Source organism: Eretmochelys imbricata, chromosome 8 (assembly GCF_965152235.1).
Source record: "Eretmochelys imbricata isolate rEreImb1 chromosome 8, rEreImb1.hap1, whole genome shotgun sequence".
Lineage (NCBI taxonomy): Eukaryota > Metazoa > Chordata > Testudines > Cheloniidae > Eretmochelys > Eretmochelys imbricata.
The window spans coordinates 54,815,062-54,830,473 of record NC_135579.1 but is presented as its reverse complement, the minus strand read 5'-3'; the positions used below and the strand labels follow the sequence as shown (position 1 = coordinate 54,830,473).

General features: G+C 48.8%; 1 protein-coding gene across 1 annotated transcript in view; it reads left to right on the top strand.

The window, feature by feature from the left end:
- Positions 1-15,412, top strand: part of NMNAT2 (nicotinamide nucleotide adenylyltransferase 2) — a 73,744-nt gene that overhangs the window by 39,456 nt on the left and 18,876 nt on the right. Inside the window, exons 2-3 of the mRNA XM_077824957.1 lie at positions 11,652-11,740; positions 12,779-12,846. Of these exons, the coding sequence (XP_077681083.1) occupies positions 11,652-11,740; positions 12,779-12,846 (157 nt within the window). The remainder of the gene's footprint in view (positions 1-11,651; positions 11,741-12,778; positions 12,847-15,412) is intronic.

The following is a 15,412-nucleotide window of genomic DNA, read 5'->3' as shown; positions in this document are numbered from 1 at the left end:
AACATAACCCAAGTGCACCCTAAAGGCTCAGAGACAAGAGGGCCAAGGAAAAAAAGCCCCAAATATATTATTTTAAAAAATCTCATGATTTTTAAGCCAGTCTCGTGATTTTTGAACACTTGCAGTTGGCAATACTGCCATGTGTGCTCACTAAAGAGCCTAGAGTGCTTTTGAAAGAGGAGAGGTTTTAGCCCTAGCTTCCTGGCTAAATTCCAGTTGCAATAATTGTATTGAGTTTACCAAAATATGCTCTGCAGTTTGTCTAATCTGGTATTCTTCATTTCCTGTCCAAGTCTTGTGCTATGTTGAAATGTACTTTCAACAGCTGCTGCATTTCACCCCAGAGGGGGCTGCCTTTCATAGATGGGTGCAGTGTTTCTTGCATATAGATATGCACAGTATAAGAACCTGCATAGATAGGTTGATTTTTATAATACCAACTGTAAATGCTTTAGGATCCTTTGGTATGGAAGGCATTAGATAAATGTTCAGTATCGTTATTACGTTATTCAAAAGTGAGGTTTATAATCCGGAGGGGGCTATCACAACAGAGTTTAGCAATAATACCCAGCACTGTCAGAACATGGTTTTAATTTTTAAACAGACTCCAAAGAAAGGACAATGAGTCCTGCAAAGTTATATTTCTCTTGCGTCCTAATAAAGGTTTAGGTTGGGATTTTCAAAGGCCCCTCAGGGAGTTGCATTAAAATTCATTGGGATTGGAGCACCTAATAGATTTCTTTGAAAAGCACAACCTTAGACAAAGGGTCACATTTGCAAAAGCGCCAAAGAGATTTTGGAGCCTAAGCCCCATTTTAAAGCGAGTAGTGCCCTTGAATGCCTCCATTTTGGGGTGCCCAAGAGGAAACGCTTGAAAGGGGTCTGATTTTCAGAGGGCAGAGGTTCAGTGCTTTCAGGCAGGGCACGCAGAAATCCAGGCACCAAACTCATCAGTGACTTCTGAAAGTCTTGGCTTTAGGCTCCTAAGTCAATTAGACACTTTTCCAAAAGGTGACCCCTGTGCTCTACCTGCACACTGACAAGGGCACAGCCACCAACCTCCACTTCTCTCTCCTTCTGGGCCTGGTTCAAGAGAAAAGAACCAACTGATTTCATGACCTTTTCTTTCCAACAAAACAGACCTCCGCTTGGAGGCTGAGCCTTTGAGGACAAAGGGGGTCTTGGTGTGTGAGCTCTCGCCCCCTGAAAAAGATGCTTTATAACGGACGCACTGACAGTCCTGTAACTGTGGCAGAGCTAGCGTGGGCCGCTGACATAGATTCACGAGGCAGAGCCCTTGTTCCACATCATCAGTCCCTAGAGCAACCCTGGAATTGGTTTGACTCCTAAGTGACCTGCAACGCAGCAGCTGGGCTACTCCCGCAGGCGCTGGCTTGATGTTGAAAGCAGCCCCCTTCTAATTCCCCTCCCCAGTGTTAACTGCTGGGCCGGGGAAGCTGAGGGAAAGGAAATAAAGAGGGAGGGGAGGCAATTTGCTCATTAAGTCCTGTTCTCCAGCAAGAACTGCAGGCATTTCTCCTCTCTGTCTCACATGGATAGGGGCGCTCCCATCTGTGCCTGGAGAACAGAACTGCTGCTCTGCACTGGTGCCAGGGACAATAATGCAAAGGAGGCCATGAGCCAGATCCTCCAAGAGGGACACCCTAATTTACACCAGCTGAGGATTTGGCCCCATTTCTCTGCCCCGAGGCAGCTCATTTAATGCTGAGGGGGAAAAAAAAGTTCAGGTCATTTGGGGCAACAGAAGGAAAGAAAACCCCTCGCTACATCTCCCTTTCTTGGCCCTATCTCACTGCATAAAAAGAGCCAGTTAGAACCAAGTGGAAGCAATCCAATGAGTGGGGAGTATTTGTGCGAGGTCTGGGAGCCTGTCAGGAGCCTGCCTGTGGTATGTTACACAGCACAAGTGCCCAGTCCTGGGGAGGGAGAAGTGCAGTGGATGAAGAGAAGAAATGATCTGATCTCATTAATAACCCATCCCCGCCAGCAGAGAGAGTAGCTGGCTGCTTTCCTGGAGGCTGGGATTTTATCTCTTAGCAGCAGTTGTTCTGGTCACGCTCCTGTGCCATCACTCTCCTTGCCCCCGATGGTTCAGTCTGACCCTGGCAGCCCCCTTTCTGCTCTATCAATTCCTCCCACGCAGGATTTCCTCCCCCGGAAAGGATGCTCGCTGTCTGCCAGAGATCGGCCTGGCTCAGCTGCGTTTCAAAGTACAGGAGATGTTTTAATTCTCTTGTCCTGGGGGGCTCTGCCCCTCCTCTCCAGTCAGATGACAGGCTGTAGAGATTAATGTGTCCTCTGAACTGCCAGGGCTTTGTCCCAGAGCACGAGGGCTGTGACCTGGCGATTGTCTGAGGGCTGGAGTGAACAGGGACAGAGTGAACTGCTTTGCTAATACAGCCATATCAGACACAGCTTCCAAATGTCCCTCTTTAGAAAAAAGCATCTCAAAGCGCTTGACTGGACCTGCTGCATTTGGAAGCCTGGGTGTGTGAATCCTGCTTGTCTGCTTGTCTCGACTGGCACTCGAACGATGGTGGCGAATCCCACCGCATGCCCAGAGACTGGACGAGTGCAGGGGGCCAGGACTTCTACTGCACTCAGAGTGTGAGTGTGAATCCCTACAACAATGCCTGCACAGAGGGCTGACCCTTCTCGCACAACGTCAGAGGAATGCCCATCTTGCCCAGAGAGAGTGAGAGCTTGGCATGAGGAGCCTACTGTGGGGGAGTCTGAATACCTGACCTGCCGCAGAAAGCTGGCGTGGCTACTGCTAAACCGATCTCTGTGACAGAATTGTAGAAATGCAGAGCTGCAAGGGACTGTGAGAAGTCTGCAAGTCCAGCCCCCGGCACTGAGGCAGGGCCAAGCAACCCTGGACCATCCCTGACAGTTGTGCAACTTCTAAAAAGCGCGGGGAGGGATCGCAGGGTTTTTAAAAGCCTGAGGGCCAAATTCTACACCCCACCCAAGCCCACACACCTCCCTTGGAAAAAGAGGGGTGTGAATCAGCTTGGACTTTATGCACATGATCTTTTTCCCCCCAAGTAAAATACTTTGGACTAGTCAGGATCGGGGCCAGTCTTTACGAACACAAGTCAAAAAGCTGTTGTCCTTTGCTCAAGCAGGGGGTCGCTCTGTCCCCCATGCAGGCCAGAGGCCTGTTTCACTACACCGTCATGATCTAGCGGTGACAAATATGTACCGTCCGCTCTCGCTGCTCCCTGTAAGCGACCCCTCACAGTTACTGTCAGATTTGGTGGATCTGTGCACACTGCATGTGGAAATGAGGCTGTGTAGCCAAAGAGAGGTCGGAGGGTAAGTGCATTGCAGATGTTCATCATGCACCCGTCCTGCATAGCTAGTCCTGGTTACATTCACGGGACAGTCAGCGCCACACAATATTAAAGACAAAGTCCCAAGCACATAAAGATTTTGACATAAGATGATGAGACAAAGCCAAGAAATTAAGGTCGAAGGCTGACAACCCTGCCTGAACCTGAGCAGCTTTTGGGGGTGGGGAGTGGGGGCAGACAACCAGTCTGAATTAAAGATAGAGCAATGTTTCAGAGCTCTGGAAGGGCTCCTTGGCAGCCCTTCTGTTATGTAAGCAAGGCCTTGGTGGGCAATGGAATTGAAAGCCATTTGTGTGCGCGAGTCGCTCTTGCTGGGAATGTGTCACGTTATTTTATATTTCTACTGCAGTAGCACTGAGGCACAGGCCCTGCCCCAAAAAGCCACAGTCTAAAGAGATCAGGCAGGCAAAGGGTGGGAGGGGAAACAGAGGCACCAAGCGATGAAGTGACTTGCCCAAGGTGACAGCAGCTCAGGAGCAGAGTCAGGAACAGAACTCAGGTCTCCTAAGTTGCAGTCCAGTGCCCTGTCCACTAGACCACATACTCTAAAGGGAATGAACAGCAATCAGTAGAGCTTCCGTTCCACAGATCTACTGCTGGAGCAAATCCATTCCATTGAAGTCAATGGAGCTAAGCCAGTTTACACCAGCTGAGGATCTAGGGGCCAGGAGCAACAGCAGTACAATACTGCCCCAAGGAAAGGGAAAATTGGCTTCAGGTGATATGTACAGTCCAGGGAACTGTTTTCTCCAGCACGGCTATTGTGCTGAAGCCAATAGATACTCACTTTATTATTCCCCTTGGCATTCTCTGCCTCTCCCCCTTCTCCTGACTCCCTAGCCTGACTTCTCCCCCACCTTCTCAGCTCACCAGCTTCCCCTGCCCTACTAGCAGGGAGAGGCCCCGCCGTTCCCCACTCCCCCACACCAGCCTTGTCGCCGGGGGAGTGAGATGGAGAGGCCAAAGGTGATTTTGACCCAGGGAAACCAGGAGAGAAAGAACCACATTGAGCCGGGGAGCGGAGAGCGCAGCCGCCAGAACCAACTGGATGGGACGTGTGCCTGCCCACGAGGAAGGGGAAGGGGATTTTCCTCAGAGCACCTAGGCCTGGCGAGCAGCGCCCAGTCTCCATGAAAGGAACTGTTGTTTCTATTGCAAAGCATCATGACCCAAACAAGCAGCAAAACCAACTCCACTGGAGCCCCTGGGTAACAGCGCTGCTCCCCACACACTCGCTAGCCTGCCAGCTCCCATCAGCCCCGCCATGCACAAAGCAACAGTGACCAGAGCACATGGCATATTGCAGGTCTGTGGACAAACCGTTACCACCAAAGCACGAGAAGCTGGGCCTAATGCATCTCTGGTGTATCTCCATTGCAGTCAAGGGAGATACACCACCAAAGATGAATATGGTCCCCTGATTTTAATGGAGAATCCTATTTGTAGCGAACACTCTTGTTGGCGCCCAATGGGGATGTCACCACCAATGGGAAGGTCCCAGGGTTATTACTCCTATTCGAATGGCAGGAGCAGGGCAGGTTCCTCGAGGGGCTGGAGAGGAAGGCAGGGTTTTTCTTCCCTCCAGTTTAAGGCCCTAAAAAAAGAAAGTTTTAGACACATCTGTGTAATAGCCGCATCCACCGTGACCTTAGATGGGATTAAAAAAATCATCCTGAACCCCTGCCCCCCTCCTGTGCCAGGGTATTAGCCATCAGGTTAGGTTAGGAGGAAAGGTTAGGAAGAAAGTTCCCCTGCCATTATTCCATAATTGCCTAGTTGGGGGTTTCTTGCACTTCCCTCAGAAGCAGCTGTACTCGCCCCTTTCACAGAGACAGGATACAGGTCTGGATGGGCCACAAGTCTGATCTGGCAGGGCTATTCCGGTCTTCCTATGAACAGGGGATTCTTAGGCAATCCAGAATGGCATCCTCCATGCGGTGTGGCCTCACATAGGCAGGGCCTGCGAAGTCGTGCAGTGTGGAGGACACCATTTTTTTCTCCTAAGTGGTGTCCTCCATGTGGCATGACCTTACACATCTGGGGCCTGCACGGTTATACCATGCAGAGGATGCCATTTTGTGTTCTCCATGGGGGCCAGATGGAATCGTCCAGCCCGCAGGCTGCTAGCTGGACAACGCCCATCTGGTTGGGTGTGCCTTGCATGCTTAGTGTACCACTGCGCTCTAAGGTGACTGTCGCACATCCCCTCAGTGCTTATCAGACACCTCTCACTGTGACTGGGGCCACGACTTGGGGAGAGGAGGTCACAACTGCAGAATATTTTGAGGATGCAAGCAGCCACTTTCGACTATTACCAAGACACTGGCTTCCACATTCAGCTCACAAGCAACAATATAACATCAACTGGGAACTCTCTGTACTGACATGGGAGTAACCACCACACGAGCAACACTTCAGCTTCTTCCTCCTTCCAACAAGCAATCCCGTATTGCCATCTGGAGCCGAGCCTCATCCAGCCGTCTCACATCCCCAGCCAGGCAGGCAGCGCAGAGACGAAGCCTTGATCGGGAGAGACTATGACACAGTCTCAAGTATCCCCACTTTGCTGATGACACCTTGGGCCATGCTGCTGGATTGGTTCTCTGAGTGCATTCATATACACACTGCATGACAAAGCTGAAAGCATGAACCTCTGTGGGACTCTCTACAAGAGGGCGCTGGTGCAGATAAATTATTATTCAAAAGTCAGAGCAACTCCAAAGCAATCTCATCCACTATGGCTATTCCACAGGACTGATCTGGAAGCGATACATGATCCAGGCTCTTGAGAGCAAAGGATGGGTTTAACAATGCATCACTTGATCAGTTTAATTTCTGTTTTAAAGTCAAAGCTATTTAGCAATTCAAGGAGCTCAGAAAACTTAAACTACTTAGCTCCTGGTCCCTCTGTCATTAAAATACACACACAACTCAAGTGATTCATAGAAATTTTGTTTCAAAACATGAGCTCCTGGGCAGAAGCCTCCAATGCAGAATTTCAGGTGAAAGCGCATTTTAACGGATGTAATCAATCATTGGGAATTGAAGGTTTTAAAAAAAGCACTGATGCCTCCTTAACTTCCAATGCTCTACGCCACAATATCAAGCCCAGCAGATCTTCCAATACGTTATCTCAACTCCTTGCAAACTTTGTTAGATGCTGTTGAGTTTTAAAATGATCATCCTCAAAAACCTAATGCACCTTGGATGGAAAACTGCTCCACCGTTTTTTCTCCTCTCTGTGCGCGTTCGTTTTTTTCTTCTTCTTCCCGTTAGCATCCATATGTTGGTAAATCTTTCTGCTGCAGTGGGTGAAGTCCCTGCAGGGATGGCACCCGAGGAACTTTTCAAGTGGAGAGGATGCAGGTCTCCAGAGACAAGCAGGAATGAGCGAGCTGGAAGCAAATTCTCTAACAATAATAATAAAGTGTCCCAGTGCCTTGGCAGTGATGGAAGTCTCTGGTGCTTCCCCTCCTTCAAAAAGTAGTCAGAAGTGACATTTGGGAAATTGAGAGCCACAAACCCATTCCCCAGTTGCTAGGAACTCCTAAGCCAGATACAATGAACGTCAAACCAGATCAACAACACCATGAACAGACAGAGAGAGAGAGAGAGTTTTGTTTAAGCAGCAGCAGCCGGAGACAGCAGACAAATGGAAAGCGAAGGAACTCAAGAAAATGGTTTGTTTTCATCCTGGAGAATTAACCAGCCTAATGTGCGGGCTCCTGGGTTTGATTTGACCTCTCTGGTCTGCTGAATGAGAGCAGGGACCACACGCTTACAGAAAACATGCAACTCAACCTGCCTGAGAGTGCAGCTTCGGTTCCCAAAAGGAGTCACATGCAGGGAATTGAAGGGAGTGGTGCTTGCAGTATTTTCACACTGAACTGGTTTGTGCTCGTGCACGCACTCACACGCACACGCACGCAGCACACACTCTCCCCCCCCAAAACCATTGTACAGGAATAAAGAAATCTCATCTTGTGCGCAAACTCAGGCACGGGGCTATTCAGGTCTTAGAAAATGCTGTAGAAGAATAAAGTGAAACCTCTGCAGGCTGACAAGTTAATGAACTGAGCCTCACAGCAGCCCTTTGAGCTTGTAAGTATTATTACCCCCCCCACCCCCTCGACAGGGAAATCAAGGCACAGAATGATTAAGTGACTTACCCACAGTCCCACAACAAGTCCATGGCAGAGCTGGGAACAGAACCAGATCTGACTCCCACTTCTACTGTTAACCACAAGGCCAGTTTTCCTAGTACTGCAGAGAAAGAACACGGGACATGGTGCTATGTAACAGATTTTCACAAGCGGTTGCAATGTCCAGGCAGGGGCATCTTGAAAGCAAATGGTTCAAAATTGCTAAATACACTGTAATACCCTGACAATGAGAGGGATCTGATTAACAACCAGACAACACTCAGAATGACAAAGAGACTAGTACTAACACTCCACCCTTAATTTCTCTCTCTCTCTTAGGCCTGGTCTACCCAGGGCACTGAGGTTTTGCGCACTTAGGAACTTACATTGCCCCCCATTAATATTTCAGCACCTCATAGGCGGTACGTCTGCATTGCACTCAGAGGTGCGATTGGAGCCCAGGCAGCCTCACACATGCTAGCTTGGATCTAGCTGGATTGGCTAAAAATAGCAGTGAAGATGTGGGAGCGCAGACCCCGGTGTCAATGGTACAAGCCCACCCGGAACCCTGTGTCCATACCGGCATTGCTCTCCCATGCTGCAGGCTTGGCTGGCGCATCTGCGCTGCTCTGTTTAGCTAGAGTTACACTAGCATGCGTGCTCCTGCCCCAGCTGCAGCCACACCTCCAGTTGCAGCACAGACAGACCTGCAGTCTTGTCACAACAACTGGGAAGTGCTACGATCCATGGCTCACAGGTGGGGCTCTGAGGCACGGATGGACTAATTGACTCACCCAAGGTCACACAGGAAGTCTGTGGCAGAGCAGGAACTTAACTGCAGGTTTACCAAGTCCTAGGCTATCACCCTAACCGCTGGACCGTCCTTTCCTCCTGGGGATGGGCTATGAATAGTGTATGGTCCTGACATTTTCCAACAGTCTCCCCTGTTCCATTGTAGACCCCCCCACCCTTCCACTGTCCGCATGTAATGGGAAAGGGCCAGCATCAGCTATGCTAAAAGCCCCTCTAACCCATGAGGGCTAAACAGTCTCTGCACTGAATTTCTTGCCTGTGTTGGTCCAGCTCAGTCCCTCTGAAGTTCTCTTAGCTCAGTTTCCCTTCATGTTCAGTTCTCTCGCTCTGTCAGTTCACAGCACAGTGGACACTGAACTCCACTCGGGGGATAAAAAAGTTAATTTCCTTGTTTCTGGAGAGGCTGGCAGACAACTGCGCACAAAGATGATCTCGTTACACAACATATGCCAGCAGCTCTGGTACTCTTACAGCATAGCATCCTGCAGCACTGCGCTGCTGAGGCTGACATGTATCTGGCACTTTACGGCCTGGTGGGCAGGGCGCTGGCCTGGGACGAAGTCTGCTCTGATGTAGGCAGAGCAGGGATTTGAGGCTTTCACATATCGGGCAAGTGCACACAGATGCAGCAAGTTCCATTGTAATTATAGGCATTCTGAGGGCGAGCAATGGGCTCTGAGGGCAGAACATGGCACTTAGTTAACAATTCCATGTGGACGCATGAGACAGAGACTGGTCCCGCCCGTTCTCTAGAGGTGTGTTGGCTCTGGAGTGCTAAGGACTAAACCCATCATACAAACAAAGGGCTTCTCCACACTGCAGGTCTGAGCCACTGCTATGGTTACCCCAATGCAGCTGCTCCCATGCAAAGCCCTAGTACTGCCGTGCTGCACCACTGTAACTGTGACTTGCCCCTCACCAAACCAGAGTTTGCTGCTCCAGGGCAAGTGAACCCCAGTCCTGCCATCGGGTCTGTGCGGGAGAACATGTACCCCACCTGGAGCCATGTACAGGCACAGGGGTTCATCTATATGGATCCAAACGCAGGACGGGGACCTAACTGGCCACTAAAGTGAGCACCCATAATTCTGCACACGCACAAGGGGAAGATCTATGTAATTTTTGCATAGACATTTCTCAGAGCAGAACCATATTTCAAGCATCAGTGCTGACCAGCTGGTGTCTTTATTCTCCCTTCTGTTTTATTTTCAGACTATTTCTGTTACAGATATATGTCTGTTTTTAAATCCAGATGTTAAGCTTTGGCTCTTGGAATTAATGGGTGTGGGGAAGATTCCTCCAGAGCTGCAGCAGGGACTGCAGAAGAGTTCGATCAAAACCACGCTAAAATGGAAATGCAAATTGGCAACAATGGTTTGACCACAAGATCGTCTCCCTTAGCAATGTACATAGGGCAAAGTAGAAGTAGGGCAGCATGCTGTGTTCCAGTACTGTAGATGGGGCATACATGATGCACAAGTGTTTATCTACTATGCAAACTATCTGTGCTCTATACTGCCTGCCCTAGTCACTCATGTGCTACTGTGTAGGGAGTGTGATGACACCTTGAATGGAGCCTATGCATAGTTTTAATATCCTTCTTCAAAAACCCAAAGTTTTTGAGTCTCCTCTGTAATTCCAGATGTGCTAATAGAATTGTTCTAAAACATAATTCCTGCTGATGTAATTTAGACCGAGTATCACATATTGTTAGTTATATCACAGCAGTACCTAGATGCCCCCATAATACCAGGGCCCCACTGTGTTGGACAGGGTACAGACACATAGTAAGAGACAGTCTCTACCCTAAAGAGCTTACAGTGAGATAGACAAGCCAAAGGATGGGAGGGGAAACTGAGGCACAGAGAGGTGAAGTGATTTGCCCCGGGTCACACAGCAAGTCAGTGGCAGAGCCAGAAAGAGAGACTAGGTCTGCTGAGCCCCCAGCCAGTGTCTTACCCACTAGACCACACTGCCTTTCACATACATGCAAAACGTAGTTTGTAAAACTGCCTCTGCTAGCCAGACAAGCTGTGTCAGCAGGAGCTGTTTTTAAATTGTGTTTTAAAACAGTTTCACCAGCCCCATTAATGCACCCGCACAGACAGCGCCAAAGAGAATAAATGCAAACAGTCATGACAGAAATGTATGGGGCCCATTTTCAATCTGCCCCAAAGATTTAGCTGCACTCCACCCACAATGTTGTTGCGAGACAGGTCACTCCATTGCACGCATTTTCTTGTTTTAATTACTGTGATTGTTAAATGAAGTCAGCGCTGGACTGACATCTCTGAAGACTGAGGGGCTAGATTTAATCACAGACCAGGCCCTACAGCAGTGCCCATGGCAAAGCACCTTTCCCCTCATCCTCTCACCAATGACCACTTCTAGGGGTCAGACAGGAAGTCAGTCACCAGACCCCATTCCTTCCCTGGGCTCTCTGCCGAGATTGCCAACTGTAATGGTGGTTTCTGTGATGTAGACACCTGTGTCCACTAAGAATGGGGCAGAGCGCACTAGCTTATTTCACATAGGCCACCAAACATCTTTCGGGTGGTAATGGCTATGTTCACTATTAACCTGCATCCAATTAAAACCAATTACATCCTTTATCTGGGGTCTTCCTCAATGCCATTTGAGCTCTGCCACACTGGCATGACAAATTAAGCTAAAGAGGGCATTGGTAGCCTTACATTCTGAATATACAACAATCTCCCCTCCCCTCATACACACAGGGCTGGGTCATCAGCTGGATTTGAAATCTACTCATGATGTTTAGCACTGCAGGTCACACCTCTGTTACTTGAGCTAAGGGATTATTTTCATTAGCTGGTGGTAGTAGTACATGGTTATCCTGGAGTGTACCAGTCACTAGAGGGAGATTAATACGTTCTTTGCCATTGTATTACAAATGCACTTGGGTTTTGTGTATTTTAATCAGATCCTTAACATTACTGAAATATTCAGAGCCAGCATCTGTGCTGGTGTTAATGGGCATGGCTGGACTTCAATGGCATGCCACTCAATTACACCAGCAGAGAATTTAGCCCTGACTTTGCATTTAATAGCTTCATCTTTATCCTAAAGGCAAAGGGACAGTTTCCAAGGGGCCTCAATCCCGCCACCACTTTTGCACAGTAAATTTTGCTTGCACAATTATGTGCAGGAGAAAATTCAGGGATTTGCACAAACTGCATGTGAAAATTGAGACCAGTTTTTCAAATCTGACTCAAAATGCTAATTAACTTTTGGCTTTACTGAGTGGAATTTACATCGTGATCCCCTTCCTCCTCCTTTTTTTGTTTGTTTTCTTCATTAGAAAGAGCCCGGGATTATCTGCACAAGACTGGAAGGTTCATAGTAATTGGTGGAATTGTCTCACCTGTACATGATTCCTATGGGAAGCAGGTTGGTTGATCAAGTTCTTGCTCTCTCCTGTGTGATATTGCCAAAGTAATCTGCAGGAAGCTGGGAGTGTGCGTGAACGACAGGAAGAGTTAGGTCTGAGGGTTTCTAGTTCAATGAACACCCTGGGGAACCAGGTAATGCTGGTTCCAAAACGGAGTCTGAGAGAGAGTGAAATCTTACAGCTCAGCTGATGCCAGAGGGAAAGCTGTGGGGAAGCTGAGCAGAGGGCTGGGATAGATTGTGCGAGTCAGATAGTACCCATTAATAGTTCTGATGAACCTGATGTAGGGACAGCAGTGTTACCAGCTCTTGTGATTTTACCCTAAGTCTATTTTTTTCTTAAAGCTGCAGCTCTTGGAGTCCTGTGATTACACGAAAATCTCAGCTTTCATTTAACTCCGCCCCCCCCAAGTTTCTAGCCCTTGTGGTTACAGAGGAAAGCTGGAAAATGTGACCCCTAAAGGCACAAACACCAGAAAGCAAATAATGTTTTTTTTAATCTCATGTTTTTAAAGCCAATCTCATAAGTTTGGGGGCCTGGCTCATGATTTTCATATGCTTGGGCTTGGCAATACTGGGACAGGAGCTGTTAAAAGCATCCTTTGGAGAACGAAATCCAAAGACGGGGAAATCTCTATATTTGAGCTGCAGAAATATATGAGTCCTCCTAACCAAAAAGACTGGAGAAAATGCTGTTCCTATCATTAGCCCCCAGACCAGACGGGATTCAGAGAGAAGCAAAACTCTTATGATGTCATGTAGGCTGCTTGGTTCTGCCCTCTGAATCTGGGCAAGACATAGATACTCTGCTCTATACAGATGAATAACAGTGGTGATGGCCCATCTGCGAGGGTGCTATTGGGTTCACACTCCATTTAGTGGATCTGTGTCCCTGTGATGCATTCAAGAGAGCTGGAACTAGGTTTTGGTGGGGAAACCTCAGAATTGAATCAGGTCCAAGCTTGAGGGAAGACTTGACATTGGACAAAGCTTCACTGATTCTCCCTGCATCCTCTCTTAGCTACTATTCTCTTTCAGGGCCTGGTCTCCAGCCGACACCGTCTGACCATGTGCCAACTGGCCGTCCAGTCCTCTGACTGGATCAGGTGAGTAACACCTTGGGTATTACTGGTAGGGTTATACAGGGAGACTTTGAAAGACACAACGCTCGTTTTATGGGGCAACGCCTGTAGGAATCCGGTTCGAGTCACATCCACCAGCTCAGGGGAAGGTCAGTTCAGACTGAGCTTGGAGAGGATTTTCAAAGGGCTCATCTCAGAGCCGGCGAGTGGTAGCTAGTGATGTGCATCAAACATCCCCATCAAGGGAGGAGGTGAAAGCAAAGCTCCAGTCAGCCCTGCTGACTGCGGCTGATGACAGACATCCTTATCGGCTAAGCACGCAGTGTGTAATTAAAGCAAGCTTCCACTAATTACCTTAATTATGCACCAGAAAAATTTGTGCCATTATAATTTGCATGGAAAGAGCATGTTTTAATAATGGCTCATTGTTACTGTGAGTGCGCGTGCCTATATAAGAAACTCAGCAGTCTTTGTAGGTCAGAGGAAGGGCACGTTCCTCACACAAGGAGAGAGAGAGAAAGTGAGAGGAGGCTGCTGAAAAGAAAGGGAATGAGTAAACATGCTGTGGAGGAGAGGAGGGAAGGGGAAGAACAAGGAGAGAGGGACAAGTACCAGGAGGAATTGCAAGGGAGGAAGATCAAGAAGATTGAGAAAAGGAGTAACAAATAGGGCATATCTGGGCCTGATCCAAATCCCATTGACTTCAGTGGGATTCTTTCCATTGGATGAGGCCCAGATAGAGTTGACTAATATTGATGGCCACATGGAGACACACCAAGTTGCATCACATGATATGGAAGCTATCAAAAGGATTGGATGGATGGTCATGACTGAGTGAGTGTCTGCCTGGCTTTGGTGAGCGTGTGTGTCCGACACAGCTGGGAGCATCTGGCCATACGTGCAGAAGCGTGTCTGTATGCACAGACTCCGAGTGCTATTGTTTCTTATTACCGCTAGTGTCAATCCCAGATACACAGACTCTAATGAAGAGCAGAGATGGTTTCTAACTTAGCTCAGGCATGTATAGCACAGAGGTTACGCAGACATTAGGCACTCAGCGTGTTTTTAATTCGTGAGATCGTGTCTGTGACTCCTCAGGTGGGGTGTGTGAGAAAAAATACATTCAGTTGCTAAGAAAATGTTTAAGAAACATCCCAATTTAGCAACTCATTAAGTTTTCAATTAAGCCAGGCTGTAGCACTGGAGGTTTGCCTTTCACAACCTGGTGTATAGAGGAGGGGTGGAAATCCCTGCACCCACAGTCTGTGCGAGACAGGCATGAAATCTCATTGCCAGGAAAGGCTCTGGGAACAGCCAGGGTGCGATTAACAATTCATGAAAGATTGGGAGCTCCCAGAAGATCTGAGAAAAGAAAAAAAGAAGAAGAAGTGTTTTCCTGCTCTGGGAAAAAGGCCCAATGGGGGAAGCTTTTCCTAGAAAAAAGACTGCCTTTCACATTGTCTCTGTGCAAAAAGACAAAGGCACCAGACTAATGAATTCCCTGCACGGCCTCAAGAAACAACTGCTGGATACATTCCATGTCTCCCAAGTGATTTTACAAACATCAGGCTATGGGGACTGATGGTCCAGTGGTTAGAGCACTAGCTGTGAGGATGTGGAAGACTAGGTTCAATTCCCTGTTCTGCCATAGACTTCCTGTGTGACCTTGGGCAAGTCCCTTAGCCTCCCATCTGTACAATGCGGATAAGAGCACTGTCCTATCTCACAGTGGGAGGCCAGCCCAGGGGGGGAAAAGCAAGAGGTAGGGTTAATTTTTATGAATAACGTCACAGCTCCGGGACACTGCCTCCCAAGGCACAGCTACATCCCCTCTCACCCAGACCCCTGCCTGGGGCTTCTCTTCACTGGCTCAGCAGCGCCGGCACAAATCACTTGTTACCCCAGCCAGCACGTCTAACGCGAGGGGCTCACGCTGGTGTGGTGACAGCCCAGCGCTGACAAACCTTTCGCCACGTTCCCCATTTCTGCTCTTCCTCCCGCTGCTCTGACCTTTCAGTAACTCACCAGAGAACAGTGGGCTGTTTCACCAGAGGTCGGGGCAGTAAACGACGTTACCTCACCGGCCTTGTCTCGCTAAAGGCCAGCAATGGCGGTCAGCGGGGCGGCCCTTCCCTTTGTCCATGACAGATGTGTCAAGCAGCTGTTGCTCAGGCTCGTGAGAGTCGGTCAGGCTGGTATGCTGCCGGTGCCATCGTGTTTGGTGGCGCTTGGCTCTCGGGACTGCACCTGCACGCAGTTTAATTTCCTAAAATAAAAGTTTAAACCCTTAAGAATTTCCCCCTTTGGCTTTAGCTGTGGCACTTCAGGGTGGGAAGGGTTAAGGATCCGACCCTCAGATGCTTCCTCCCATATGGATAGAACTACAGTAGGTCAAGGCCCAAGAGTGGGGACAGGTAAGAGCCTCTCTACGGGGCCTCACACCCCTCTGTGATGTAGGTTGCCAACAGGCTGGGCTGGTGCCCAGTATCCCCACGGAGGTGCCCTCCAGGCCAGTGATCTGCCTGCAGTGCGGGCGTAGTTCAGTGACACCATGTCCCAGCAGCCACTGAGCTCCATGCAACTTCCATCA